At 51.6% G+C, this 27633-nt stretch overlaps 1 protein-coding gene across 1 annotated transcript; it reads left to right on the forward strand.

The window, feature by feature from the left end:
* Positions 1-243: 243 nt before the first annotated feature.
* Positions 244-27054, forward strand: SLC37A2 (solute carrier family 37 member 2). Its single transcript, XM_037505545.2, has 18 exons — positions 244-406; positions 13015-13096; positions 13565-13658; positions 13755-13833; positions 15425-15560; positions 15923-15999; positions 16740-16906; positions 17424-17461; positions 17689-17835; positions 18155-18245; positions 19733-19795; positions 20140-20225; positions 20722-20770; positions 20951-21024; positions 21245-21323; positions 21448-21545; positions 21813-21877; positions 23568-27054. The coding sequence occupies exons 1-18, from the start codon at positions 348-350 to the stop codon at positions 23581-23583; spliced, it is 1500 nt and encodes a 499-aa protein (XP_037361442.1). The 5' UTR covers positions 244-347; the 3' UTR covers positions 23584-27054.
* Positions 27055-27633: the final 579 nt, after the last annotated feature.

The raw sequence follows: 27633 nt of genomic DNA on the forward strand, positions 1-27633 counted from the left end.
CGTCTGGGTTGGCAACTTTCGGTTCCCTGGCAGGCAGTGAGCCAGAAAGAGCAGAAGGAGGAGCCCCCCAAAGCTCTGGGAGCCTTTCTGGCAGGCTCTGTCCCGGTGCACAGGGCCAGAAAGAAGTGCAGGGCTGTCGGGCCGGAGGATGGGCAGTCGGTTTGCGCCCGGCCTGAGCCCGAGGGCGGTCAGGTGCAACAAGGGGGCGGGCGCTCGGGCCTCGGGCTGCGCGGCTGGAGCCCGCCGGCCGGCGGGGCATTTAAACCCCGCTGACTGCGGGTGGAGGACGCGCGCCCCGCTCTGCGCCCTCCGCCCAGACTCTCCGCCTCGGGTACCGGCTCGGCAAGATGAGGTCTTCCTTGGCTCCGGGTGTCTATTTCCTCCGCGCCTTCTCCAGGGACAGCTGGTGAGCAGGACCCGGGGAGGGAGGCGCCGGCCGCGAGCAGCTCCCCGAGGCCCTGAGCGTCCCGGGCGGGGAGTGCCGGTACCCAGCCCCAGCCTCCATCGGGAGGCCAGACTAGTTCGGTCAGGCGTCCCAGAGCGCTTTGGGGAGGATTCTGGGGGAATCTGATCTCGAGTTGCTTAGGTGAATTCAGGAGACGGGTGACCCAGGGGGAACCCGGACTTGCAGGCTAGGAAACTAAGGTGAGGGTCGTGGCGTCTCTGCAAATGAGACCACGGGGGTGTTGAGTGTCCCTTTGGCCTCCTTTAGCCTCATGACACAGACACCAGGACTCAGGGGTCCTGGAGCTTGTCTTGAGAGGTTACAGGCCCTGAGGACATCCCTGGGAAGGACATGCCTCTTGGCCAGGAGCTGGGGCTGCTCTCAGCTGGGTGTTACCACAGGGAGCCCGCTGGCCTTCACAGCCGATCCCCTGGCCAGGAGAGGCCTGAGGAGGCCACAGCGCGTGGGGGTGTGCGGTGGGGTGGAGAGGTTTCAGTTCACTTGCTGCAGCAGTTTGCTTGGTCTGCACAGGGTGTTTTTGAAAACTACATTTTTGAAAATTATCATTTACAAATTATGAAATTTAACCTAAATAGCAACTGTTGGGCTTCTCTTGAAAAGCAAGAATATTTAGGAGATGAGGCTTCCCCTTTAGATAGTGCAGGTGCTCTTAAGGGGCGAGCCTGTTCAATGCCCAAGATGCTAAAGCTCCCTTTTCAGCCTTCTGTGGCAAATCGGGATGGGATGGTTGGTCATCTTTGGTGCTTCCTATTTGGTGACAGTCCTCATAACTTTCAGCCTTCTTCACTCATCTGGGTTACTTACTTGGTCTTTTTTTTTTTTTTTAAGATTTATTTATTTATTTATACAAGCACTGGGTACAGTCAGAAGGGCGGGAGGGTGAGAGAACTCACCAGAGCCAGAGCGGGGAACAGAACAGGCAGACTGATGAAATACACTGCTGAGGGAAGCAGGGGGCTCAGCAGGAGAGGTCTGCGCGCCATGTGGGACCCTCCCCAGCGGCTGGGGATGGAACCGGTGCTGCAGAGGCTGTGGGCAGCTTTGCAGCCCAGTGCTCAACCACTGTGCCACCAGGGGAGGCCCTACTCGGTCTTTTTTGAGTGGAACTGTTAAACAATATTTTTCAGAAGAAGGGAAAATCATGACTCTTATAAGGAGATAAAAATGAACACGTGTTAAGGATCTTATTTTGCATAAAGTAAAAATGTATTTCCTTATAGTGAACAAGTCAGAAGGTATTACAGTAGCTTCAAAAGAAAATCTGGAGAGTGGAGAGTGGGAAGTGATTGTTTACTAAGTAGAGTGTTTCACTTTGGCCAGATGAAAAGGTTTTGCTGCTGGGTGGTGGTTGATGGTTGCACAATAATAGGAAGGTGTTTAACTTCATTGAACTACACACTGGAAATGTTAAAGTGGTAAATGGTATGTATATTTTACCACAATTAAAAGAAAAGAATCCAAAGATCATACTGATTTATAAATTGGCATATTGAAGCAAAACTGATTTTTCTGCAGATTGCAATGGAAGCGCATTGAAATTATAGTTCATAGACTTACTTTGTAGAACTTGTCAGTTGCCTATCAATCAATTCAAGGAATTGAAAAACAGCTCAAGGTCAATGAAAAGCTAGAGTCAGATAACTTGGTGGGCTGTGCTCTGGACAAGGCATAGATTTTCAGTGAATCACAATTTTTTTCCTACAGTCTCCCCTGCTTTGAATCAAAGTAGTCTTAAAGGAAGATTATCCTTGATCACAAAGTAAGGTTGTTCTCCTTAGATTTGATCTGATTATTTATGTTGGTGCAGCAAGAGTGTTAATTTACAATATAGGCCTTGTTATGTTTTCCGTTGCTGGAAACTTAGAGTGGACTTTTAAAAGCCTTTTATTATGTACTGTTCTGAGAACAGGAAGCCAAGCCAAGAAATTGTCTCCACTAGGTTTTACCTGCTATACTTATAAATTTGGGCAAATTCCTCTCTTCATAGTGTCCCAAAATATACTAAGTTTCCTGGACCTGCCAGGACCTTCCTTATTCTCCTGCAAGGGAACACAGTAAGCCAGTTGTCTTGAAAGAGTTTATTGGTATTGGCTGCATATAGTCAATTTAGTTCCTTAAAGAGGCTGGTTAGATCTGATTAAATGAGCATCATTGTCAAATACAGTATTCCAGGCAAGGCCTTAGTTACATAACCAATATATTTAATTAGGCCCTGGGGGGAAAAATGACAGATTCTTATTGAACTTTTGCAAACAACCAGATTGCTATGAAAAGCCAGAAGACTCACTACAAGTTTCTGAATTCTGAGGGGTCAAGCTGGGAGAATAAAGTATTTACAAATGTTTCATTACATTTGGGAGTAAATAGTAAACACAGTCTACTATGGTTGCAGGTTATAGATAGCTGTAGATAAAGGGCTTCCTTAACATATCCAGAAAACAGAACACATTAACAATATCAACACTACCTCAAATGTAAATGACAATCATCCTCATCAGTTCTTTTAGCCCTGCGTGATTCATTCTTATTCCCCTGAATTTTGGGCTGGCAATCTCATAGACCCTTCTGCTGCTTAATTGAGTTCTGGAAATCCTTCCTCGATCCACTGGTATTTTCTTAAAGTTGTCCGAGTGATGCCATCACAAGCCTGTATCTAAGAGTCAGTATGTGCTGCAGTATTTTTCGGAGACAGCTCTTGGTTGTGCAAGGTAAAAATTCTGGCCTATGACTGATTGCAGAGTTTTTAGGAAGCACAGAGTAAAACAAAAACTGCCTGCAGGTGACAAAGACCTGAAAAGCTTCTGACTAACTTGTTACTGATAAATTTCCAAAGTGAATGCTCTGATGAGAATTCATGACAAGAATAAGGCAGCTAACAAGGAAATCTGGCCATTCCTAAGGTACGCTAGACAAAATAAAACCAAGCCAAAAAAAAAAAAAAAAAAAAGAAATTTAAACAGTGTTTAAAAATATCATGAGGCTAATGTCAAAGAAGAATGTGAATATTGTATCTGCTTGGTAATAATAACTTTTATAGAGGAAAAATATTTTGAGATATATAAAAATCTTAAGATTTAATTTATAGAATATACCATGGATGGCTAAGAAAATCAACTAAAGAGGTTCAATAAGTCTGGAATACATCCTTGCCATCTATATTTTAATAAAACACCATAGGAAAGTCTAATGTACATTCCCAGTTGAAAATTACAGGCCTAGAAGATGCTAGACTCAAATGAAACCCAGGTAACATTTAAAATAATAACTAAATTCATGACTGACCACATATCTTTACCATCAGACAAAACACCCCCAGGATGCTGATAAATAGAAGCAGATGGTGGACCAAGAGGGTATGGAGAAATATGTAGGAATTTCTCATATACATACAATTTCCAAAATATGTATATAAATAATAACTTGTTACCTTCATAAAGTTAATTGGAAACAGCTGAGAGTATTTCTTGATGTCACAATTTTTCTCATGAAACCTGTTTATAACAATGTATCAAGTAAACCTGACTATTTCTAGTAACTGTCCTTTAAAAGGTAAAAGAACAAATTTTTCTAATTTTCCAGGAGCCCTCTGGGAGACCCTAAAGATGGTTTTACAAAAGATATCTTGAAAGCTTTATTTTGTTTTGCATTTAAGATTTGATTTGGGGAAGGCAAAAATCAAAGTGCTTAGGTTTGAATGCTTATCCTGAGTGTCTGAGAAACATGTCTACTCATCTGAAATAGAAAGTGACAATATTACTTTTAAAAATAAACATAGAAGGTAACAGTGTAAAGAAACTGAGTTTTTTCCTAAGTGGGAAATCTTTACTGCAAAAAGTATAGAAAATTCTTATGGTAAGACACAGTATATCTTTAGGCAAGACACAATGGTGGTGAAAGAATATTTTTATCTTAACCTCAGACCAATAAGTAATATTCGAGAAATTTTTCTCATTTCAACAGAGAGAAAACCAAATTCTACTTTTGGATTGATATAATATTGGATACAAAAGGAATAATTACCTCTTTTTGAAAATAATATGGATAACATAAAAACTGAGCCAACTGTAACAGAGTTTTAACATACTCAGTTGATTCTTTTCAGACTCATTATTTGCACACACATAATCCAAGGCAAGCGAGACTCCTCCATCAACCTACGAATTTATGCATTCAGGTTTTGTCCTTCACGGTCCTCATTGTTATTCTGGAACAATCTTATTGTGGAGCCACATTTATCTTAGGACAAAACTTCTTAATTAATTATACCCTTAGCCAAAGTAACATATTTCAAAGAACATGCCCTCCCCCTTCTCCAAGACGGTAGCCCTCTGTCAACAGCCTGTCACACGCCACCATTTTAGTTAGAAGAACTTGCTTGCCCTATTCTTAAAGCAGGAGTCCCAATGTTGTATTGCCCAACATCATCAAGACTTCAGACAGATGTGACTGAAGTCCTCTCACCACTGTAGTTTCTCTTGAGCCTCCCTTTCTTCATGGTTAAGTCAGTTGGGTTCTTTGAGGATCACTTTTGACCTTTGTGGCTGGATGGAGGGTGCTCAGTAAGTGTCCTTAGGATTCTTTCCTGATGAGTAAAGACTTGGGCTCCCGCATACTAAATACTAATGTAGTTCCTACTGTAGGTACATTATTATGTTGAGCTCAGAGGCTTAGAGAGATAATTGAGACCTGGTCCCTTTCTGGAACTAGGGATCAGCTAAGAGGGTGTGCATTTTTTATTTCCCCACTTACTGCTTCCACATGTCCCCAAGGAGGGTGTGTAAGCAAAAGTAAAGAAAGTAGACCTTGCTAGACCTTCCTGGAGCAGCTCGCTGGGTGGAGGGTGGTTTGGTCTTAAGCTCTGGATTCCTGCTCTATGGAATGTAATAGTAACCCCGCCTCCTACGACAGTTGTGAATATTAACTGAGTGGCAGCATATAGCATACTTAGATCAGTGCCATGCTCATAGTAAGCACGGAGTAGACATTAATTATTGACTATTATTCTACTAGCTTTTCCTATTACTTTGCACAAGGCATTGTTTCTTTTTCAGTCCCTGCAAGGTGAGGACTTGTTTCCCCACCTAACACGTGGGTATAATGAAGCACAGAGAAGTTATATGGCTCGGCCTGCGTCACATAGCTAGTAAATGACTGAGCTGGAATTTGAATCCAGGTGACACCCAAACCCATGGTCTTTCCACCATCCTCCCCATGAAAGGGTAGCGTCCTCATAGGAGGAAAAGGGAGCACTGCACTCGGTGGAGGTCATGGAACCAGCAGAGAGAGCCATGGAGAGGAAGACATAGCCTGTCTACTTAGGATGGTAACTTGTGCCCGCTGCTGGCAGGAACACAGGGTGCTGGAGGAACAGTCCCTGGGGGTGAGACTGAGGGGCAGGCGGCACAAGATGTACCCTTAAAAGTCAGTTTTCAGGAATTTCTGCTCAGGAAGGTGTTACGGTCCCTCCTCTGTGGCAGGATGGGGGGATCGCTTGTCCAGGCCTTTCAGCATCTCCCCCAGCCAGCCCTGCGCCTGGCCAGCACCCTCCTTCTCTGCCAGCATCTGTGTGGGCCTGTCTCTGGGGGCAGCTGGCAACACAGGCATCTTGCCAGAGACGAATGTGGTTGGTGCTGATGAAGCTGGACCCGCTTCCTGGGGCTCTGGAGAAAAGGAGCTCGTGGGAGGAGAGACTGGGGTGATACAGCAGCTGGATAAGCAGGAATGGGGCTTTGGAGGAGACCGGGCAGGCAGGAGAAGCAGGAGCTGCCAACTCCCACACGGCCGTTTTTGCCCCCACACCCTCATCTCTCAGTATGAGCCGTGAAGGCCAAGGCTGGCTGGCAGCTGCAGTCGGATAGAGGGCCCTGCCCACTGGAGTTGATGGACGGCCAACCTTTACAGACACTGAGAAGACATTCAGGAGCCAGCGATGAGCTGGACACATTCACATCTACTACATCTTGTTTAATCTTCATTACAGTCTTGGCAGGAGTTTATTCACTTATTTGAAAGAACTTCAAACTGAGGCTGAGAGCAGCTCAACAAGTTGCTCAAGGTCACACTAAATAACCACAAGGTCATGCTAAGTAGCAGAACCAGAAATTAAGACTCAGCGTCTTTTGGGGGCTCAAGTTAGCATATTTTGCCTCTTCTGGGATGACCTCAGATCAGGCGCCCCAGCTGCTGAAGTAGTAGTAGTCTCTGATTTTCCTGGTAGTGGCAAAGAGGTGCCTTAAAATGAGAGCAGAGGCTGCTCAGAAAGGAATGGTAGATTCTGGAGGAGAACCTGAAGGCTAAGCCCATTATCCCTGCCCCCATCCCCTGGGGTCAGGCTGCCTTGCAGGACTTGTGACCCTTGGCTCTCCCCTCCCCCAGTGGCCCTTGATTGCTGTCTTCTCCCTCAGCTGCCTCTGCACTTCCTCTTCCACCCTGCTGTTTCCTCTTTCCCTCCTGACAGAGCAGACTGGTGTACCATCCTGGCTTTGGGTTGGGCTATCTGACTCTGGTCTAGAAGGCAGTAAGGGTTTTAGAGTGGTTTCTATGGTTGGCCAAGGCCTTATTTCTTCTGGTCAAGTTATACCAACTGAGTCCTAAAATCGGAGTGGAGCTGTCCCAGAGTGACACTGGAATGAGAACAAACACCAGGGGTGCAGGCCCTGAGCCCCTGACTCCCCTCCTCCCTGATTGTCCTTGAGGGGTGGAGGCAGGGTGGGCTCTCAAATTGACCTCTGGCTCAGGACTCATCTGTACTCTTCATGCTCCGAAGGAGTGATTGTGGATGAGGGGTGGGGGTAGGCCTGCAGAGCATCCCAAGATGAAGGCCACCTCTTTGCTCCCTGGGCAGTTCTGCCTTCATCTACATGCTTCCATCTGCGCTCTGCGCAGCTTTTCTTTAGAAGAAACACCAACTTATTATCTGTCGGCACCTCTCCGAAAACCTACCTATGAAGCTATGCTGTAGCTTAAAGCCACATCTCTTCTTTCTGTACTTAGGCTTCGCTACTCAGCTTTCTTCTCTAAACAATCTGGCCTAAATTTTCCTTTTTCCTAAAAAAAAAAAAAAAAAAAGAAAAAAAGTCATTCTCTCATCCACTCATGCATCCCACAAAGTTCTGACTCCTCCTCAGAACCCAAGTTCCCTTCTCTGAGTCAACTTGACTTCTGAACAAGTGCCCGAGTCCCAGCTAGAAGGCTATCAGGGAGGATTCCTGGGCTGGGTCTCTGCCCTCAGTCCTCAGGAGCCCTCCTACCCTGGCCTGTCCTTGTCCCATCTTGTTAGTAAAGGCCTGGCCCAGGGCTCTGCCCTTCCTACCAGGATGTCTGGGTGGCCCTGTTCTTATTATTCCCAGGCCTCTGTCCATTTCAGCTCTGCTGAGTCCTAGAACAGGCACATCCAAAGATAGGCCACAAAGTCCATTTCCTTGGGGCAAGTGCTGAGGTCACCACAGCCTATCACATGGTCTTCTGAACAGGCCCACATGTGCTAACAGCTCCTGGTTGAAGCAGGGGTGGTGGGGATTAGTTGATGAGGGAGTTGATGTCCCCACAGGCCTTCCATGGGGGTAAGGGCTGTGAGCAATGTATGCAAAACCAGGAAGGGGGGTGACAGGGTAACCTGGAGGTAAGAGAGTCTCTTTCTATCATTTCCTAAGGTCAACATCTCTCTGCTATAATGTTTTATTGTGCTTGTGGTAGTAGCAGGTAGGTCTTTTGGGGATTTTGTTTGTTTTTTATCTGTTGCTGCTTTGGCACACATTTGTCCTCTTGTTCCTACCTCAGAAGCCTTCCTAGTGCAAAGTCTTCACAAGGTTGATAAAGCTATTATTGTGCACCTTCAAAAAATAAGTTGGGTTGTCAGCTAATAGTTAAGAGATAGCTAGTCTCCCTCTCTATCTGACTTAGTTACTTAGTAACCCGTGTCCATACTGGGAGGTGGGACCCTGTGAAGGCCACATCTCGCTAACAAAGACCTAGAGGGTCATGGGGCCGCAGCCCCACCTGGAACAGTCTGGGAGCCTCGTCACACATGTTCCTTGGTCCCTGATGTGCTCGCCCAGCCTGGCCCAGCACCTGGGCTGCCATCCCTCCCTGCCACTCTCGGTAAGCTAGAAAGGCCCCAGCTGTGTATATTTCCCCCCTGCTCGCTTCAGAGGCCTCTTGATTCTGAAGAAAGGGTGTGTGAGAGCAGAAGTGAAACCTGCAGGCTCTACAAGCTGCGGGAGCTCATCTGCTCTCTTTCCGGTGAGCTACTGTGAATTTGGCAGCCTCAGCTTCAGATTAGCCAGCCCTTACCTGGATGGAGGCCCCCAGCATCCCTTGAACTTTGGTGTCTTAGCCTTTTTCTCAGGACAGCTGCCTCAGTGGAATGGAAGGAGCTTAGCCCAGTCAGCTCATCGCTCCATCACTCTGGGGTCCAGGCAGGAATCCCCAAGGAGGCCAGGCCTAAGCCTAGCACTACACAGCACAGCTGAGGACCCTGTCGTGACTGTCTTGCTGTCTTGGTGTCAGGTTTGCTACTGGTGTTGGACTCAGAGCTGGGAGAGTGATCAGTCAGAACCCAGAGCATGTCTGGGCTGGAATCTTAAGGGTCAGGATGTCGGTGTGGACCCCTACCCCTCATCCTGCTGCTGAGGGGGCAAGTGGGTGGACCACAACATATGAGAGTCTGTGCTCTGTCCCATTGCTGGTTCCCCCATGGGGACCTGCTAGAGCCCAGACAGCTGAGGGCATTCGTAGCTTCAGGGCATCTTTGTGTTCATCCAAACCAGGCATGTATCCTGGGGAAGCGGGGACGAAGCGGCCACACTAACCTCCGAATCCTTACCTTCCAGATGATTCTAGGGCCTGGAACCCCTGCCACCCAGAGGAGTTTGGTGCCAACCCACACCCCCGGTTGCCCCTCATAACAGAGCAGCACAGGCAGCCTCAGCCCCCTCCAGCTCTCCTTCCTCCTCTGAAAATATAAAATGATAGTAGCTATCATTTTTAATTGCTCACCGGATGTCAAGAACAAATAAGACATTTCATACGCATTGTCTCATTACCCTGTCACTAATCCCCATAGGAAAAGGGATGAACACCTTCTTTTTCACAGAGCCAACAGGCTTAAAGAATGAAGCCAAGTTTTAGTCTTGCCTGATTCCTAAGTCCTTGCTCTTTTCTTGTATAAGCATCACCTCCCTGAAAGGCACCACTTAGGCTCCCTGTGATGTGGCCATGTGCCTGGGGCGTGACCGTCACAGGGGCTGGCCCTGCCTTCAGTGAGGAAGCCAACCTGGGGTTTCCCAAATAATCAACAGGGCAGAGTGCCGGGTCTTCCCTTGGTTTAGCCTGGGTGGTGTCTGACCTAGAAAATCCCAATGCGTCAGTGATTTTCTATCATCCTCACCCTGAACTCCACAACTTGGCACCCAACCCCTCCATGACCTGTCCCTGACTCCTTTCAGCCACCTCTGCTACACTTGGCTCAGCCCCACCTTCCAGATATCCTGAACCATGCAGAGTTTCCCAAACAGGTAGTGTTATTTCATGCCTGTATGCTTCTGCACACGTAGTTCCCCTGGCACATGCTCCCTGTGCCAACCCTGCTTGACCTGGGCCCTTCCTGTTTGCTTTTGAAGGTTCTGCTGAAGTCTTGTCTGGGAACACTCTCCTGACAAGCTCCCATCCCTACTGGCCTCCATGTCCCTCCTTTGTGCTTCCGTGGTGTATAGGGCTACCCTTGCATAGCTCTGCCTGCCCCCCTCCCATTTCTCTGTCTCCCCATTGCCTGGTGAACCCTAGGGGGGACAGAGATCTTTCATGACTTCTTCTCACATTCTGTGGATGAGAGAGCAGTATGGTTTCTGCCAGAGACAAATCAAGGATTCCGAAATGGATAAATATGTGTCTGCTATTAGGTATAGCTTCTGTTCTCGCCTCCCCACACTGGGGAGGACTCCAGATGAAAGGGGTGTGGACAGAAAGATAAGGAAGAACACCTGGCAGGCAGGAGAGAGTCAGGAGAGGGTGGTCTGCGGTCCCCCTAGGTTAGCAGGTACTGGTGCTTGGGGTCGAGGCAGGTTGGGGATGGGAGGAGAGGCTGTCTGACAGCCGGGCCCCTATTGGCTCTGATGCTGAGAGGCCTCAGCATATCTGCTGACTTGCGATCTGGCTTTGCAAGCAACAAGACTCCATGGCTGGCAAGGTTCTCGTTGTCGGGCCCTGTCAAAGGAGAACAGCAGAGCTGGGGCCTCTCCAGGACTTCAAGTGTCCTTCAGATCTAGAGGTGACCTGATTTGTCCACACTGTGAATGGCTGCCTGCATGTGGTTGCCAAAGAAGGCTCAGTTGAACCCCAGGATCTTAAAGGTGCCCAGGGACGGGGTGAGAGTGACACAGTGTTCACCTGTCCCTGAGATCGAAGGGGCAGGTGCTGTCGTCCATGTGCAACTGAAGAGGAGTGCAGAGGCCAGGGCCTTAGGAACTTGTGTTCCATCACCCAGTAAGTTAGAGAAGCTCTTCAGACTTGCAGCTTTTTTCCTGGATCAGACAGGATGGCAGGCAGTGAGGCCTTGGTATCTGTAGGGCTGTTTGCTCTTTGAAGAGGCTCACTGGGCATACATCCCAAATTGAGAAAATTTCTCCCAGAGTCTGGAAGTTCCTGAAGTGGGGCTCATGAGCCATATGCCAACTGATGGGACCCAGAAGACATAAAGGCAATAAGCTTGCTGATCACCAGGACTGTCACTTGGAGTGCCCCAACTCCCCAGAGAAGGCAGGTCGCTGGGGGACTTCTGCCATCCACCCAACCACCCCTGGGATGGCGCCCAGAGGGGCCACCTGGGGTGTGGAGGACTGTGAAATGCAGAGTACGTAGCTGGACCTTGTTCTTGATGGAGTAGAGAGTCACTGAAAATTTTTAAGCCAAGAAACAAGGGACATGTGTACGTGCCTCCATTCTCTTAAGATGAGCGGTGGCGAGTGTAGAGAACAGAGCAGATGTCAGAGGTGGAGTGAGAAGGGGCCTGTGATCCAACCTGAAATCTTTGCTGCTGTCCCCTTCACTTCACAAGGGGTAACCTTCATGACACATTTGGGGGAAGTGAGTTTGGGGTTTGGAGGCAGTTGAGTGAGCCTCCAATGTCCTGCCTGGGTTCAAGAAGCTGAGGGTGGAAAGGACTTCAGGGCCCCTCCTTCCCTTCTTCTGCTGCACCATGGGGTTCTGGGTCTCTGCTGATGCCTGGCCCTTTCTCCTGGGCTCGGGGCCCATTTGAGGTCTATTTTACATGCACTTCCTGGTTCTTGGCTGCTGACTCCACTCAGCTGATGCTGTGCTGGGGAAGCAGACAGTGACTCAGGGGGCCATTGAGGCCCTTCCTGGGGCCCTCAGGCAAAGGGGAGGGGTTGGGGGTGCAGTGGAAACTATAGGGGTGCCCAGATGAACTGTTCTTTCCATACCAGATCAGTGCCTGCATGACAAATGGGGGTGGGAGAGGGTGCATGTGATGTGTGAGCCACAGATGGAAAGAAGGAGAGCCTTCCATCCAGGGCAACAGTCTAGTCTGGGACTAGGAAGACCTGGGTTCTGTCAGTAGCCTTCCCGCTGCTGACATACTTCCTTTTTTTTTTTAAATTTATTTATTTATGCATACAAGAACTGGGGTACAGGCCAGAGATACAGGAGCAAGGGGTGAGAGGATTCACCAGAGACAGAGTGGGGAGCAGAACAGGCAGACTGATTGAAATACACTGCTGAGGGGAGCATGGCTGGCCATGCTGCAGAGGCTGCAGATAGCTTCATAGTGCTGTGCTTACTAACCCTTTGCACCACCAGCGAGACCCTGCTGACATACTTCTATGTCAGCGCTTGTTTATGTCATCTTCTCACTAGCTTCCACCGTTTCTGGTATTTAAATAATGACTCTAGAGCCTCCCCAGTGGCACAGCAGGTTGAGCCCTGCACTGTAAAGCTACCTGCAGCCTCTGCAGTGCGGGTTCGATTCCTGGCTGTCCAGGGAGATACCCACATGGCATGGCAGAACTCTCCTGCCTCGCCCGCTGCTCCACTCAGCATTGTCTTCAGTCAACCTGCCTGTTCTGTTCCCCACTCTGTCTCTGGTGAATCCTCTCACCCTCCTGTGCCTCTGGCCTGTACCCCAGCTCCTGTATAAATAAATAAATCTTTAAAAAAAAATGACTCTACCTGCTAGCCCCTACCCCTTTCTCACACACTGAGGCCCCTGACCTGAGGGAAGCCAGAGAACAGCAGAGGTGAGGGAGCTGGCAGGAGGAGGTGTGCTGTGTGGGGTGCTGGTGCCAACCTGAATTTTGTGGAGATTCTGGAAACTGGACCATGGAGATAGGTGCCCCTGAACCATCAATGGGCCCTGGTTCTCCCCTGCCCTGGGCCTCTGTGCCAAGGAACGTGTGTTTGATGGCAGCCTGAAGACAGAGACTGGGTGGCGCTGAGGCACTGGGGTTGCCAGCGTGAGCCTGGGCAGGATACTGGGCCCCCATTCCCAGTTGAGCCCCACATCCTGCTGACGTAGATGCTGGTATTTCCTGCAGGTTCCGAGGTTTCATCCTGCTGATCACCTTCTTTGTCTATACCTGTTATCACATGTCCAGGAAGCCCATCAGTGTTGTCAAGGTGAGGTTGGCCTGGAAGTAAGGAAGAATGTGGGCGGGAGATGCTGGGACAAGCAGAAACAGTAGAATGTTCTGGACTTCAGCCCCAATCCACCCTTAGCATGGTCACCGAGACTACCCTTCACCTGGCCAGATCCCACTTTTAATAGGTCATTTCCCAGGAAAGGTCCCCCAGGTGCTCCTTTTGAGTTTACTCACCAAGACGGTGTCAGGGGCTGGTGTGGGCCCTGGGCTACGTGACTTCTGCTCAGAGTCCCCCTGTCCTTCGCTGAGGGTCTGCTGTGGCCACTGGTCCCTGTCGTCAGTTCCTGCAGGAGGAGGTGCTGAGAGAGGATTAGGGAGGCAGTGATTGAGAGCACTGTAGTTGGAAAGGAGGTTTCTGGTTCCTCTCTGAGCTGAGTGGGCTCTTGGGCCACAAGATGACCCCAAGCAGATGCCCCTCAACCTGTGTGTCCCATTGCCTCTCCAGAGCCGTCTGCACCAGAACTGCTCACAGCTGATCGACCCCACCAACAGCACCCACAGCACCAATGACACCACGTGGTGTAGCTGGGCTCCATTTGGTAAGAAGGGGCAGGGGCCTCTCCTCCCTGGAGAGGTTGTCCAGAGTTACAAGGGCCTTCTGCAGCTTCTTTCCTGTCTCTCCCTTCTGTTTTCAGACCAGAGCAACTACAAGGAGTTGCTGGGCGCCGTGGACAATGCCTTCCTCGTGGCCTACGCCATCGGCATGTTCATCAGGTAAGAGAGCGGGGAGGCTGGGCCACTGGGGAACAGCACAGTTCAGAGCGGCTGCTCCCCGTGACTGGCGGGGCAGCAGTGGGGGTGCAGCAGGAGGACTCGGGCTCCTTCAGGAGGAAATGTTCTCTTGGGCAGCCAGCCTCAGCCTCCCCATACCTTGGGCACCAGCCTGCTCCTGCAGACGCCTGCTTTTGGAAGCTGTTTTTCCCTGGATGCTCCTTTTGAGTTTATTGGTTTTGAGGGCAGGGTTGGTGGGAGGGGCTGAAATAGTGGGGTCCTCCCCATTCCTATGGGAATGGGAGTCCAGGCCTTCCTAGGCTGGGATCATTGCTAGGACTATCTGGCTGCCCTGAGCCTCCATTAGCACCACGAGCACCACCATGGTTTCTATATAGCAAGCGTGGTGTTTGTTGCCTGGCATCAGTGATGACTAAGACAGGTCGCCATCTTTAAAGGGCTCACAGCCTAATGGGGTGATGGAGACAGCAGCAGGCAGCTACGAAAGAGTATAGGGACTGGACGGCAGGTGGTTGCAGGCCCTCTGGGAGCTCAGAGGTCAGCACTGAGTCTGAGTTGGGATTACAGACAGGGGTTAGGGAGGCTTCTCGGAGGAGGTGATGCTTGACTGGAGCAGCTGAGCGTGGCTGTGGAGGGGAGATGAAGAAGGAATAGCACGGGCAAATGCACCTGGTGGTGCAGGTCGGGGAAGTGCTCACAGGTTGGCCAGTGTTAATTCTGCAGGAAGTGGTAGCAGGGTGAGGTTGTGAGTGCCCAGTGGGCAGAGGAGTTGAAGGGTTCACCCAGGGTGCCTTGTCCAGATTTACCTTTCAGAGAGCTCACTCGGAGGGTGACAGGAGGGAGGGTGGCATGAGGGCACAGATCTGCCAGGAGTCAGTGAGCCCCTAGAGCGCAGTCTAGGGCAGCAGAGATGGAATGGCAAAGGCTCAGAGGTCGGAGAGGGGCTTCAGAATGGGTGAATCTTGGGGGGTGAACTTGATGGGGAGGAAAGTGAAGCAGGGGGTGGATGTAGCTCTGTGGTCTGTGGCTGGAATGGAGAAGGGTGAGGTGTTGTCATTCATCAGAGCAGGGTGCAGGAGAAGGTGGGGGACAGGGAAGCATTGCTGTTTTAGAGTGCTGAGTTGCAAATATGGGGGTAGGGGATGGTGATGTTGGCATCCAAGTCAAGATGTCCAGAAGGCATCTGGACATGGTCCTGAAGCTCTGAGGAGGGGGTGGGGAGATCACACTGAAGATCGCAGTGGGGGCTGTTTTTCATGCGTTGGTGGTGGTTAAAACCATAAGAGTGATGCCAGAGATTGCTCCCTAGAGAAAATAAATGAGGAGTGCCCCCAAGCTGGAGGGAGGTGGGCAACGGTAGCCCCACCCTTACCAGGGAGTGAACATTGCAAGGAATAGGGTGAGCATGGTCAAGCAGAGCAGGGCTCTAGTGAGGGGAGGACTGAGGGAGTCCTGGCAAGTGGTTACACAGGTCATGGGGACACCCTGGTGGAGCCCTCTTGGTGGGGAGGTGGGGAGGAAGAGACAGTGGCCGAGCTGAGATTAACCACGAATCCAATTCTCTCCTCTCCAGTGGGATTTTTGGGGAGCGACTCCCCCTCCGTTATTACCTCTCAGCCGGAATGCTGCTCAGCGGCCTTTTCACCTCGCTCCTGGGCCTGGCCTATTTCTGGAACATCCATGTGCTTTGGTACTTTGTGCTCATCCAGGTACAAGTCCTCACCGGGCGCTCAGGCCTTTACTCCCAAGGCAGACGGGACCCTGGAGGTGGCCAGCCCTGCCCATCTGTCCCAGGCCATGGCAGATTTGAGCTAGAAGGGAACCCCCCTCCCGGGGTCATGCATTTGTTGGCTCAGTGAGTCTGCATTGCGAAGCCACCTCAGGGCCCCTGAGAAGGCTACGAGGTCGGTCTCTGCAGCGAAGGATCATGGGCCAAAGGAGAAATCCTCTGTTGCACTAAGGGCTGTGGAGGCCTGTGACATTGAGAGTCCTTGGCCTGGGAGGGATCAGAACAGGGAACTGGCAGCCGGGTCTGGGCCTGTCCACTCACCTTCCTCCTCCCTCCATGCAGATCTGCAATGGACTCGCCCAGACCACAGGCTGGCCCTCAGTGGTGACCTGCGTTGGCAACTGGTTTGGGAAGGGGAAGTAAGTGTGATGAGGGAAGAAGAGTGGGGGGCGTCCCAGGGAGCTGGGGGTCATGAGGGTTCACTTGTGGCCCCTTAATATAATTTTAAGGTAAAAGATGAGAAGCTTGTCTCCATCTCGCTGATTTTCACGTGTTGAGATTCTAACGTTTTAGTGACTGAAAAGCAGTGTCAGTTGTTTCATGGATAACGTTTTAACCCATGAGAGGCAACCTTTGTTATTCTTCTCCCTCATAATAGATGAATTCCCATTGGGCATGAAGACTATAAAATTGTATTTACTTTTCTTGAACTGGCTTTGATGTTAAAATTCTTTTTTGCTTTAGACCAGGCTTCCTCAGCCTTGGCACTATTGACATATGGGGGCTGGATGGTTCTTTCTTGTGGGTGGAGCATCTACCCGCTAGAAGCCAGTAGCACACCCAACATGAAAATCAAAACATCTCCAGACATTGTAAGCTGTCCCCTGGGGGCAGAATCGCCCCTGCTTGAGGACCCTGCTTTCCAGTAGCATCCACAGAGCAAGAGAGAAGAAAGGGGCTTGGGACTGGACACTCTCAGGGTAATGAGGGCGCCATTTTGAAGTCCCATGCGTGTGTGCTCAGGGATCCTCCAGGCGAGCCAGACCCCAGGCCTTACAGTGGCTCCTTGAACTTGTTGGGGGGTGCTATGACCTGCTGCATGCTCCTGTTTTCTCATTTTCTGCTCTTCTCCCTCCTTGCTCTTCTCCCTCTCCTCCAGGCGGGGGCTCATCATGGGCATCTGGAATTCCCACACCTCGGTGGGCAACATCCTGGGGTCCCTTATAGCAGGCATCTGGGTGAACGGGCCATGGGGGCTGTCGTTTGTGGTGCCGGGCATCATCACCGCTGCCATGGGGGTCATCACCTTCTTCTTCCTCATTGAATGTGAGTGGACACCTCCCTCCCCGCGGGTCCTGGGAGATGGCAGCTGACTGGTCTTGATATTGAAGGTGTGACAGCCTCAGTTTCCCATTTATAAAATGAGTAGAACCACAGCTACCTCCTCAGGTGGTTGAAATTTTCAGACGATGGAGTTAGGGCGCCTGGCTCATGGTGGGTGCTGGGCACAAGTGGGCTGACTCTGGGGTGTCGGGAGGGCTAGTGGGTTGAAAGGACTTTCTCAGAGTGAGCAGTCCCCACATTTGCTCACTTCCCACTTCCCTGACAGCCTGTGAGGCAGCAATGCCGGGTAGCAGGGCTGCATGTAGCAAGAGAAGCATATTCCGTGAGGCAGGAGTGACAGAACCGGTTGTTAGAGTCAGGCCTGGAAGTCTGGTCTCCTGAGTCCTGGTCACGGCTCCCTGGGGTGGGAAGCACACTGGCCACCTGAGGTTGGGGGTGACTCTCAGTGCAAGGGGAAGGTCTGGCCTGCTGGGTAGCTTCTTACAAAGTTTGTTTCTAGACCCAGAAGATGTGGACTGCACCCCTCCTCAGCACCATGTGAGTGCAAGCCCCTGCCCCAGACCTGCCCTCCCGCTCCACCAGCAGTGCCCCTCCAAGAGAGGACTGGGGAGTTGGAGGAGGGTGCTGTGCCCTTGGGTGGACCTCCATGGTTCCCCACGTGTCCCTCTCCATCTTAGGAGCCCCCAGCCCTCCATGAGTTTTCCCTCAAGCTGGTGGGAGGTGATCCATGGACATGCCCACAGCAGGGACTCATCTCTGCTCAGGGTGGGCCGGAGGAGAGCCAGGACAACCTTGAGGAGTCTGGCAGCGGACACTACAGGGACAGCAGCATGGAGCCGGTAGCTGTGAGCTCCAAGGAACCAACCCCAGAGCCTGCTGCCATCAGTTTCTTTGGGGCACTCCGGATCCCGGTGAGAAGTCTGTGGAATGGAGGCCAGAGAGAGGCTCTGTAGATCTTTCTCTTGGGCATCAGATGATGGTGATGGCCAGGGTCATCTATGGTTCCCAAAATTTCTTTACGTGAGATACTTGGGCTGGGGAACCTCCCAGGGGAGGGTCAGATGAGAGATTTGCCTGGGAACAGCCTTTAAACAGCAGGCCCCCTGCTTGTACTGAGAGTGGATTTGTGTTGGAGGTGGCTTTGTGTGATAGGTGGTGGAAAGTACTAGAAAGCTCTGGTAAACAACGTTCTCTGGCACCCCTTTCCACTTGCCTCTGTTCCCTCCCCAGGGTGTGGTGGAGTTCTCTTTGTGTCTGCTCTTTGCCAAGCTGGTTAGCTACACCTTCCTGTACTGGCTGCCACTCTATATCTTCAATGTGGGTAAGTTCAGGGGAAGCAGAGGTGAGGAAGGTCTCCGGGGAGGCCCGGGCTGTCGTAGGGAAAGGACTCTTGTTCTGTGATGTGTATGATCCCATGATACAGGCTGGGTTTCTGTTGGGCCCTCTTCAGCCAAAAAGCATTATTATTTATTTTAAGATTTATTTATTTATGCATACAAGAGCTGGGGTACAGGCCAGAGGTGTGGGGGGTGAGAGGATTCACCAGAGACAGAGTGGGGAACAGAACAGGCAGTCTGACTGAAATATACTAAAAGCATTATTTTTTAAATGGGAAGCTGACCCTTGTACACTCCCCACCCGGACCCTGACTCTTGTCACCTTGTCCTGTGGTAGAGTTGGGGGGTTAGGAACTCAGAGCTCTGTTCTGTAACCACCCCTCCCTTCTCTAACGGTAAGTGTAGGAGCCCACCTCTATATGCTTGGCCTATAGATGAGTGGGATTAGAAGGTGCTAGAAAAGTTCTGCCTTTTGAATACTTCCAGGTGTGCCTAGCACCTTCCCCAGCCCAAGGAAGAGGGCCTGGTGAGCTACCCCCACTCCTGTAGCCCCGGGGGTGATCTCTGTGCTCCCCTACCGAGGAGCCTCCCGGGACTGATGCCTTGTACTTGGTCTGCCCATTAGGGCCGTCTCTCTCCTGCCTCTGCCCTTGTCCACGGGCGTCCAGAGGAGGAGGGGTCAGGTTCCTGGTTGAAAAGGATGTCTAATGCCCACCTGGCCTGAGTCTCTACTTTGCCATTGGTGGGGCGAGTCTATCAAGGAGCAGCCCAGAGCTCCCAGCCAGAGCTGCTTGTCCCTCCGCCCCCCTCCAGCCCCGAGGGAGGGCCGCGGCTGCCCGGCCACACTGTCCTTGCTCCATCCGAACAGGATACATGGGGTTGGTCAGGGTCAAATCTCAGGCTGCAACTTGCCCCGCAGCTCTACCCGAGGGCCGCTCTCGCAAAGACAGGGGTAGGGTCCTGGGGCAGCTCTGTGGACACTATGACTTTCTTTTGTGGCCTTGGTGCTGACTTAGCACATGAGTCAATGTGGAGGGTTGGGTTACAATTCCAGCTCCTGGATGTTGCCTTTTCTGAGGACAAGGCCAGGACCTGAGGTCTCCATTTTCCTCTGTTGATTAGCACACTTAATGGATGTGAAGTGCTCCTGGTGGGGCCCTGGGGTTTGGCTGGCTGAGGCACCATGAGAACAATTGTGTCCCCAGAGGAAAGGGCTGCTCTGAGAGGGCAAGGTCATCCTGCAGGGCATGTAGGAGTACGGGAGGGGGACAGAGTGGAGAGGGTGTCCGGTCCAAATGCTGCCAGCTCACTTGTGACGCTGGCCAGTCACTCCCGGTGGGTCCTCACTCCTTCCTCTGGCAAAGTGACAGTGGGACTGGATCAGGTGCTCTGTGTGGATTCTTCTGGTGGTGGCACTTGGGATGTTTGTCCTGAGCCCCCTAGTTTAACTATATATTTGTGTTTTCTACAGCTCACTTTGGGGCCAAGGAGGCTGGGGACCTGTCCACTCTCTTTGATGTCGGTGGCATCATAGGTGAGGCCCTGCCCTGCCCTGCCTCTAGATTCCCCTCATCTCTTACGGGAGTGCAGAGAGAAGGGACAGGTCCCATGGGATGTGGCCTGGGTGGGAAAGTGGCAGCAGAGAGAAGAGGATCCCGGTTTTATCCTGAATTCTGCTCCTGCCTGGTTGGGTGATCCTAACAGGCACGGCCCGTGCTTGGTCTCCCTGTCAGCAGTGGGTCTGGGGGCTGGCGGAGGGGGGTGTGTTGCATCTGGAGAAGCCCTACTGGTTCTCCATGCCTGGACCAGCGCAAGGCAAGTGTGAGTAGAGGTTGTGGTGCTGCCTGGGGACAAATGGTGAGTCGGTTTGTTTTCCAGGCGGCATCATGGCGGGGTTGATCTCTGACTACACCAACGGCAGGGCCACCACCTGCTGCATCATGCTGATCTTGGCTGCCCCCATGGTGCGTGTGACCCCAAGGGCGAAGTGCCCACGCATATGCGTGTATATTAGGCGAACCACTGAGTCGTGTGCACCCCAGGCCTTAATGCACACACCTGTCGTGTTAGCGTGTGCCCACCCTGTGCACAGCTAGGGGAGGAGAAGCCAGGATCGAGAGAGCCAGATTGAGCATTTTGGAAAGGGATGAGTGACCCTGGCCTTGGTGGAGATGGGGGAGGCCAGCTATGAACCTGCTCACCAAGGAAAGACTAGAGATGGAGGTTAGACAGAAGAGAAGGCTTTCTGGAAAAAGGGAACTAATAGTTGATCATGTGGTATCTCCTCCGTCCCTGGGACATGGAAAGACCAAGAGTTGTGGGTGTGAGCAGGAAAAGGACGGTGGTGACCTTAGGGGTTACAGGGCAGGAGAGGGTTGTTCCAGACGTCTGGGCTCCAGTGTGACAAAGGTGGTGGCAGGGAAGCCTGGGTGTGACGCTGTCCCGCCCCTTCTCTCACAGATGTTCCTGTACAACTACATCGGCCAGAACGGGATTGTCAGCTCCATAGGTGAGGTGGAGCTGCAAGCCCTGCCCTGCCACCGTGGGGAGGGCACTCCCTCGGGAGCCCGGGTAGAATGTCTGGGGGTGTGGGTGGGAGGCACTGGGAACTGGAGGCTCTAGCCTACCGCTGGGGATCTCTGCTTTGGGTGGCCCTCCGTCTCACTGGCTGTCTCTGTTCCTGCCTCAGCGATGCTGATCATCTGTGGGGCCCTGGTCAACGGCCCTTACGCACTCATCACCACTGCTGTCTCAGCTGACCTGGTAAGCAGGCCACCTTCTGGGGTGCAGGACCATTGCTCCACAGCCGCCCCCCTCCACTGGTCTGCAGAGTCCTCGAAGCCCTCCAGAATCCGTCATGCACCTCCCCTAACTTTCCTTTCAAATCCGAGCCCCCGTCACTACCTTCCTCCCAGTCATCCCCTCACCCAATCCTGGTCCTGCCACTTGGTTTGGGCTCCCCACTCTTCTTCTCTCTCCCCAGGGGACTCACAAGAGCCTGAAGGGCAACGCGAAGGCGCTCTCCACGGTCACGGCCATCATCGATGGCACTGGGTCCATAGGTCTGTGACTGTAGCTCTTGGCGCTGGCTTGGGCCTTGTGTTGGGCTTGCTCCTTGCAGTCCCTGCTCAAGTGGGCAGAGAGGGCAGGGCCTGGTGGTGCCCTCTAACCCTGCGCCCCACACAGGTGCAGCTCTGGGGCCCCTGCTGGCGGGACTCATTTCCCCCACGGGCTGGAACAATGTCTTCTACATGCTCATCTCTGCTGACATCCTGGCCTGCTTGGTAAGCATTCTTGGGGCACACAGATGGATGGGTGTTTAGGAGATGTCTTGTCTTGCCAGAGGCAAGGCATTAGACACTCTGAGACAATGAGAACAGCTGCCTTTTTTGCTCAGCCCCCTTTTACTTCTCGTGGGTGACCCCCTGCCCAGTGAAATTGTGCCCACCCTTTCCCCTCCTGCCAACCCACTGGTCACATGGCACTGGGGACTACCACGTGCTCCATGCTGATGTGGCCTCCCTTCCCTCTGTGCCTATGACTCCCTACAGTTCCTCTGCCGGTTGGTGTACAAGGAGATCCTGGCCTGGAAGGGGTCCCTGAGCAGAAACAGAGGGTGAGTCTTCCAGAAGCCACCTCCCCCTATGGGGGTTTATGGGGATCAGGACCTCTGGCCCGCAGATCTCTACCCTGAGTGAGCCCAGCTCCAGCCCCGACCCGGGCGACACTGAGCCCCGCCCCTCGCCCCACTAACCTGTCCTCTGTTGTCCCCGTGTGTCTCCGTAGCTCTAGTGTGGCTCTCACCCACCCACGGTAGTATTTTCCTCCAGTCCCATCACCTTTGTGAGTATTTTCTTCAAATCCGGGACTCACGTGCTGTTAGAAGGGAGCCTGCATGCCATCCTCTTCTCCATGTGATTTCTCCAACCTTGGGGGTCAGTTGCAAAGATTCTGAACCTGGCCAGAGCATGATGCTTGGGAAATGTTTCCTAAGGGGTCTGAGCTGCCATGGAGGTTGGTAGCTTCTCCCCCTTAGGACCAGACTCAGCTTTAGATGCACCCCCCAGACAGAGGAGGCGCAGTCCAGGGAAATGGTTCTTTCTTGGAATTCAGTGGGCGGCAAGTTCATAAACCAAGGTCGCCTGGTCCTTGGCCTGGGGTGTGCAGAATAAAGCAACTGCTAATCAGACTTTCTGGAACAAAGTTTGAATCAAGCCCTGGTGGTGGTCCGGTGTGCTCTCTGCCTGAGCCTGCGGTGGTGGGTGCGGATGTTGCACAGTTTGGTTAGTGGCTGAGCCCAGCCTCACTGATCCTGAGGTCGCACTGTGTTCCTGTGGCCTTTCTGGTCCTCTTGAGTAGGAGGCTCTGGCTCACAAGGAGCTGGCTGGAGCAGTGGAACTGGTCAGGATGGTAAATGGATGTGGAAGGATCCCAGGGTCATGGTAGCTAGAACCATATCAGCTCACAGGGTGAAAAGCTGAGAGCAGGAGGGACTCAGAGAGTCTGCCCCTGCCTGCCTGGAGGAGGGAGCTGGGGGATCAGGACTCCAGGCTTAGTGCTCCTTCTACCTGGGCCAGGCCTGAGGGGAGGTTGGGCAGGAAAGCAAAGCAGCAGAAAGACAAAGAATGAATATTAAGGAAATAATGATCTCCTCTAACCCTTGAGCTGAGGTTGACTTTAAATATCTTAGCTTACCTCTCAGCAACCTTGAGAGGTCGGTATTCTCACTTGGAGAAAACAGGCTCAGAATTCGCTGAAGGCCTTCAGCTTGTCCCAGCAGAGCCTACATTTGAACTCAGGTGTGTGGGGGTTTGCTTTTCTCCATTCTGCTCTGTCCTCAGCCGCTCCCCCTCTGAGGAAGACCCGTGTGTAAGGGAGCAGAGTAATCTGCAGCGACAGAGGGAGCACTGGGGTGGAACTAGAAATCCCTGGGCCAACCTGACATCTCTGCTCACATTCCTCTATAAGACCTTGGGCATATTCCCTGATTCTCTGCATTTTTTGTGTGAAAATGGGGATACTTATTCCTAAATACCTGACAGGGTTGATCAAAGGCTGAGGCAAGCTGGGACATGCGTTACTACTTTGTAAAGCTGTCAAATGTAGCACCATATTGTAAGGTTTTAAATACAATTCTGACTTGCTGTTCCCTGCTGAAGAGGTGAAAGGGAGTCCCAAATATAGCGAACAGAGATGAAAGTTAATTATTCAGGGACCTTAGGAGCCTGCCTTCTGTCCCCACTATGGGGCAGGAGCCTATTAAGCTGTATCTCACCTCTTCTGTCCCCTCTCCCCTTTTCCTGCAGCTACAAAGAAATATGAGACCCTGATTGGAAGGGAAGTATGGAGGGCCCCAACTGGGTCCCAAAGTGCTCCCCCGGGGCAAGACAATGGAAACTGCTACAGAATGGACAGTTGCTTCAAAGCCTCTTGAACAACACAAGTTGGCCCAACCCAGCCCGCAGGGCTATGGAACCAGGACATTCTCCATGGGAAGGGACTGCCAAGCATGAGGAAACAGAAGACTCAAGGGCCTGAGTTTGGAAAGATGCCAGCAGAAGGGTTGGGGATGAGAACTGAGTGGTGCCTCCATCTTAGTGAGGGAAGGAGATGCTTGGGCTCTTGCTTATTCAGAATCTAAGTCCCAGGGCCAAGGCCTGGAAAAGGTTCGTGTGTCCTTCCTGTGTTCAATTTTAACCTCTGTAATCAGCCTGTGCCTATAGATGGGTATTTCCAAGCTGACCCGCTTCTCTTGGTCCCTTTGTCTGCGAATTCAGTCTTCTCTGTACATCACCCCACCCTGGACCCCCTGCTCTACCCTCCATCGGATCCTGCTCCCGACTCCTGAACCATTTTGATGAAAGCATGGCTGCTGTGTCTGCCAGGCCTAGCACAGGGGGAGGCCAGGAGAGTGCCATGGGTACCAGATTTAGTGGAGGCATCTTGGGAGGTTCCTTGCCTGCCACCCAGCCCTCTGTGTCCCTGGGGAAGACGTTTCAGGGCAGTGGTGGGGTGAGAGGAGGGCACAGAGGGGCATGACTATAAGCTACCCCTGTGCATTAAGTGTTTAATAATGAAATGCCAGTGGTTGTCAAGTGTCCACTGAGCCAGTTTTACTGGAGGAATGGACACAGGAAAAGGACAGCATAGGTACTGGGGGACAGGACTAATTAGAGAGAATGCTGCCTGGTTCATTAGAGATCTGAGCCTATTTTTTCTCCCTGGTGTTATCCCCCCTGACACCCCCGCCACCCCAAATCCTAGCTTGCTGCATGGCACGCATCTTGGCATTTCTGGCCGACCTCTGAAGCTGCCCATGGGCACCCATTCAGATTTCTTCTGCCCCTGTGCCTGTGCTCGTCTGGGTAGGGCTTGATAGAGCAGCAGCAAGCTGTGGCCCAGTGGGTGGCTGGACGGGCCGGGGGGACCAGGACCATATGGTCAGTCAGCTGAGGCTGATTCCCATTGACATCCCCAGGGAAGAGGGTCATGACAAACCCGGATGACAAAGCAGGGGCTTCCAGCCCAGGTAAGATACAGTGGTTACATTAACTGGGTCACTATATGAGCCCGTGCACTAGCTGGGTATAAATTCCACAATGTGAGACTGTGTCATACACACACCAGTGGTGACAAGTGGGTAAGTCTCAAACTACCAGGTCTCCAGTCTAGCTCTGAAAGGAGAACCTCCCAACCTCTGGCAGGAGCTGGGGATTTGGCATTAGGTTAGGCATTCAGGAGTGCGTCTTTAAAGACCAGGCAGCTCTGAGAGCATCCTCAGGGGAGCCACTAGGTGGCGCCACATCCCCGTGGTTGAGCTGTGTGGGCCTGTGTTCCCTTTAGGCTTCCAGGTGGGGAGACCCCCAGGGACACAGGTTTCTTCCCTGGCCAACTTTCAGCCAATTTTGCTTTCTGCTGCAGACGAGTTAGGGTGGGGAAGGAATAAGATATTGTTCTTCCTTTGGCACTTTTGAGGGCTTCTCTTCCCCAGCCTCACCACTTACTAGCTTCAAACCTGTTTCTCAACTAGGAAACAGTAATCACATGACCTACCTCACTAGGAAAGGTGCGAAGGGAGACAAAGCAGAATTAAACTCTCCCTGCCCCCCGGAGTTTGGCTAGTTAGGGGATAAGAGGAATATGAAAATGTATGTAAACAGTACAAGAAAAAGCACTAGAGATGATGACTCAAGCTGAGAGTCTTCGCCAGTCTTCGGTCTGGCCCCAAAGGGCCAGGGCTGGCCCGAGAGTGACCGCAGGCCAACGCGAAGGATGAATGTGCCAGGTGTATGAAGGGCGGCAGGGCAGGACTTGGGTGCTTAGTCTGATGAGATGCTGAGGGGAAGTGGGAGAGGGAGGAAGCTAAAATTAATATAATACTGTTCAAGTTCCCAGCACAGGCCCAGTGGGTAAGTGTGGGGTAAGTGTGTGCGAGGCACCGGGAGACCTCAGAACCGGCCTCAGAAAGGAGGATTTGGGCTTGCCATTGGGAGTTTGGGCAAAATATGAAAGAGCGGGGAACCCAGCCCTGAGATCTGCCCTCTGCCAATCTCCCAGGTCCCAGGCTCCCTGCCCCACCTCAGCTCTGGGCACGGACTGTTCCCCAGAGGCCTGGCACCTGCCTACTCCCTGGGCCTCGGCACTCACTCGGGGCTGATGCAGGAGCATTACGTTAATTAGTTATTCATTTAATTTAACTTCACATTTGGTCTCAATTAAGCTTAAAGTGTTCTTCCTTATAGATGTTACAATAGCACTTGTAATTAAAAAGCAATAACTCTTTGCATTTCTCCTTTAGAGATCCACTGGGAGGCTGGGCTAGTGGGGGGGGGTGTGGAGAAAAGGAAAGAAGCAGTGAAAAGAAAGGGGAAGAAGCTCTGGGTAGATGTGAGCAAGTGAGGCTGCTACTAGGACTAAAGCTGAGGGGAAGGAAATGCATACGTCATAGGTACCAGGTAGGAACCCCAAGAACTGGTGAGGGGGGGTCTAGAGATAAAGGGGGCAGACCTGGTGTATAAAGGGGAGCAGGGATAGGGAGATGGGGGGTGGCGGAAGCCAGCCTTAGAGATGAAAGATGGAGCTTATATCCTGTGCCAGGTAGAATATCACACCCCCCTCCAGAGGGGACCCTATCCTAATTCCCAGAACTAGCGAATACATGGCAAGTAACATTTTGTAGAAGTGACTGGGACCATGAGGTGGGTGACTCCCTGGATGATGAGGGTGGGCCCAAAGTAATCAGGTTGCTTAGAGCTCCAAGAAGAGCCAAGTGTGTGGGTGTCAGGGAGAGTGGAAGATGATGGCTTGCCAACAGAGGAAGGGAGCCCCGGGAATGTGGCCAGGGAGTGGGGGTGGCCTCTAGAAGCTAGAAAAAGCAAGGAAGTAGGATCTCCTCTGGAGCCTCCTAAACCTTTGTTTCAGCTCCGTGAACCCGTTTTAGATTTCTGACTTCCAGCACTATATGATAATAAATCGGTATCATTTGAAGCCACTGAGTTTGTGGTAATTTGTTACAGCAGCGGTAGGAAACAGTTACGTGTAAAGCTGGGGCGACATCAATCTGAGGGTGGGAAAAGAACACAGGAAAACCAATAACTTAAAAAAAGCTGAGGGGAGGCCAGGTAGCATTTAGGGAGAGGTAAAGCCTACGCATATCACTACCCCAAGAGTTCTGTGAAGGCAGAAGCTGGCTAAATGCACAAACTTTACAAAACCCACCATGATATGATGAAAACCAGCAAAATGAGAGGTTGTCCGTGTTGTCATTTCTTAGGTCCCGGGACACTGAGACAAGATGGCGTGCATTGGATGGAAGTGGGGGGGTGGGGGGCGTGAAGCAGTGGGGACTGGGAATCATTTTTTTCCTTGAGGACAACAGCCCCCATGAACTACCAGATGCAGATGAAAAAGCACCAATGTTCTTAATTCTTAAGCTTGTGGCTTTAACTCTTCCATGGGCCTCTGAAAAACCAACCCAAGTATCAAACTCCTCAGGTGGACCACGTTTAAGACAGATTGCTAGCTATATCCTTGAAAACTCAATCTACAAGCTAGTCCATTGTTTAGACTCTCTTAGCAAAGGGCCAGATTCCAACCCAAACCAGGGTTGATCGGTGAAGTTGTCTCTGAGGTCACTGCAGCTTTTAATTACCTTGCTGCTGACACCTGGCTATTCCTGAGAGTCTGGATTTTACACTAGACTCAGCTGCTTTTTGGTATTTCTAGCGTCTGCATCTGCATTGTCTGGCCTCGGTACTCCTTTCTCTTTTTTCATCTTATAAGGCAACCTCGTATAATATAAAGTAGTTCAGGAGCCAAAGTGCCTGACTTCAGATCCTGATTTCTATATCATCCATAGCTCAGTGACCTCAA

The sequence above is a fragment of the Talpa occidentalis genome, unplaced genomic scaffold (assembly GCF_014898055.3).
Source record: "Talpa occidentalis isolate TD23 unplaced genomic scaffold, MPIMG_talOcc4v2.1 talOcc4.12, whole genome shotgun sequence".
NCBI classification, from domain to species: Eukaryota; Metazoa; Chordata; class Mammalia; order Eulipotyphla; family Talpidae; genus Talpa; species Talpa occidentalis.

Excerpts from the sequence above, each read along its gene's own strand:
- SLC37A2 (XM_037505545.2), top strand. The coding sequence starts at position 348 with ATGAGGTCTTCCTTGGCTCCGGGTGTCTATTTCCTCCGCGCCTTCTCC. Across the intron at positions 19,796-20,139 it reads TGATGTCGGTGGCATCATAG|GCGGCATCATGGCGGGGTTG; the intron begins GTGAGGCCCTGC and ends TTTGTTTTCCAG. Across the intron at positions 20,226-20,721 it reads TGATCTTGGCTGCCCCCATG|ATGTTCCTGTACAACTACAT; the intron begins GTGCGTGTGACC and ends CTTCTCTCACAG.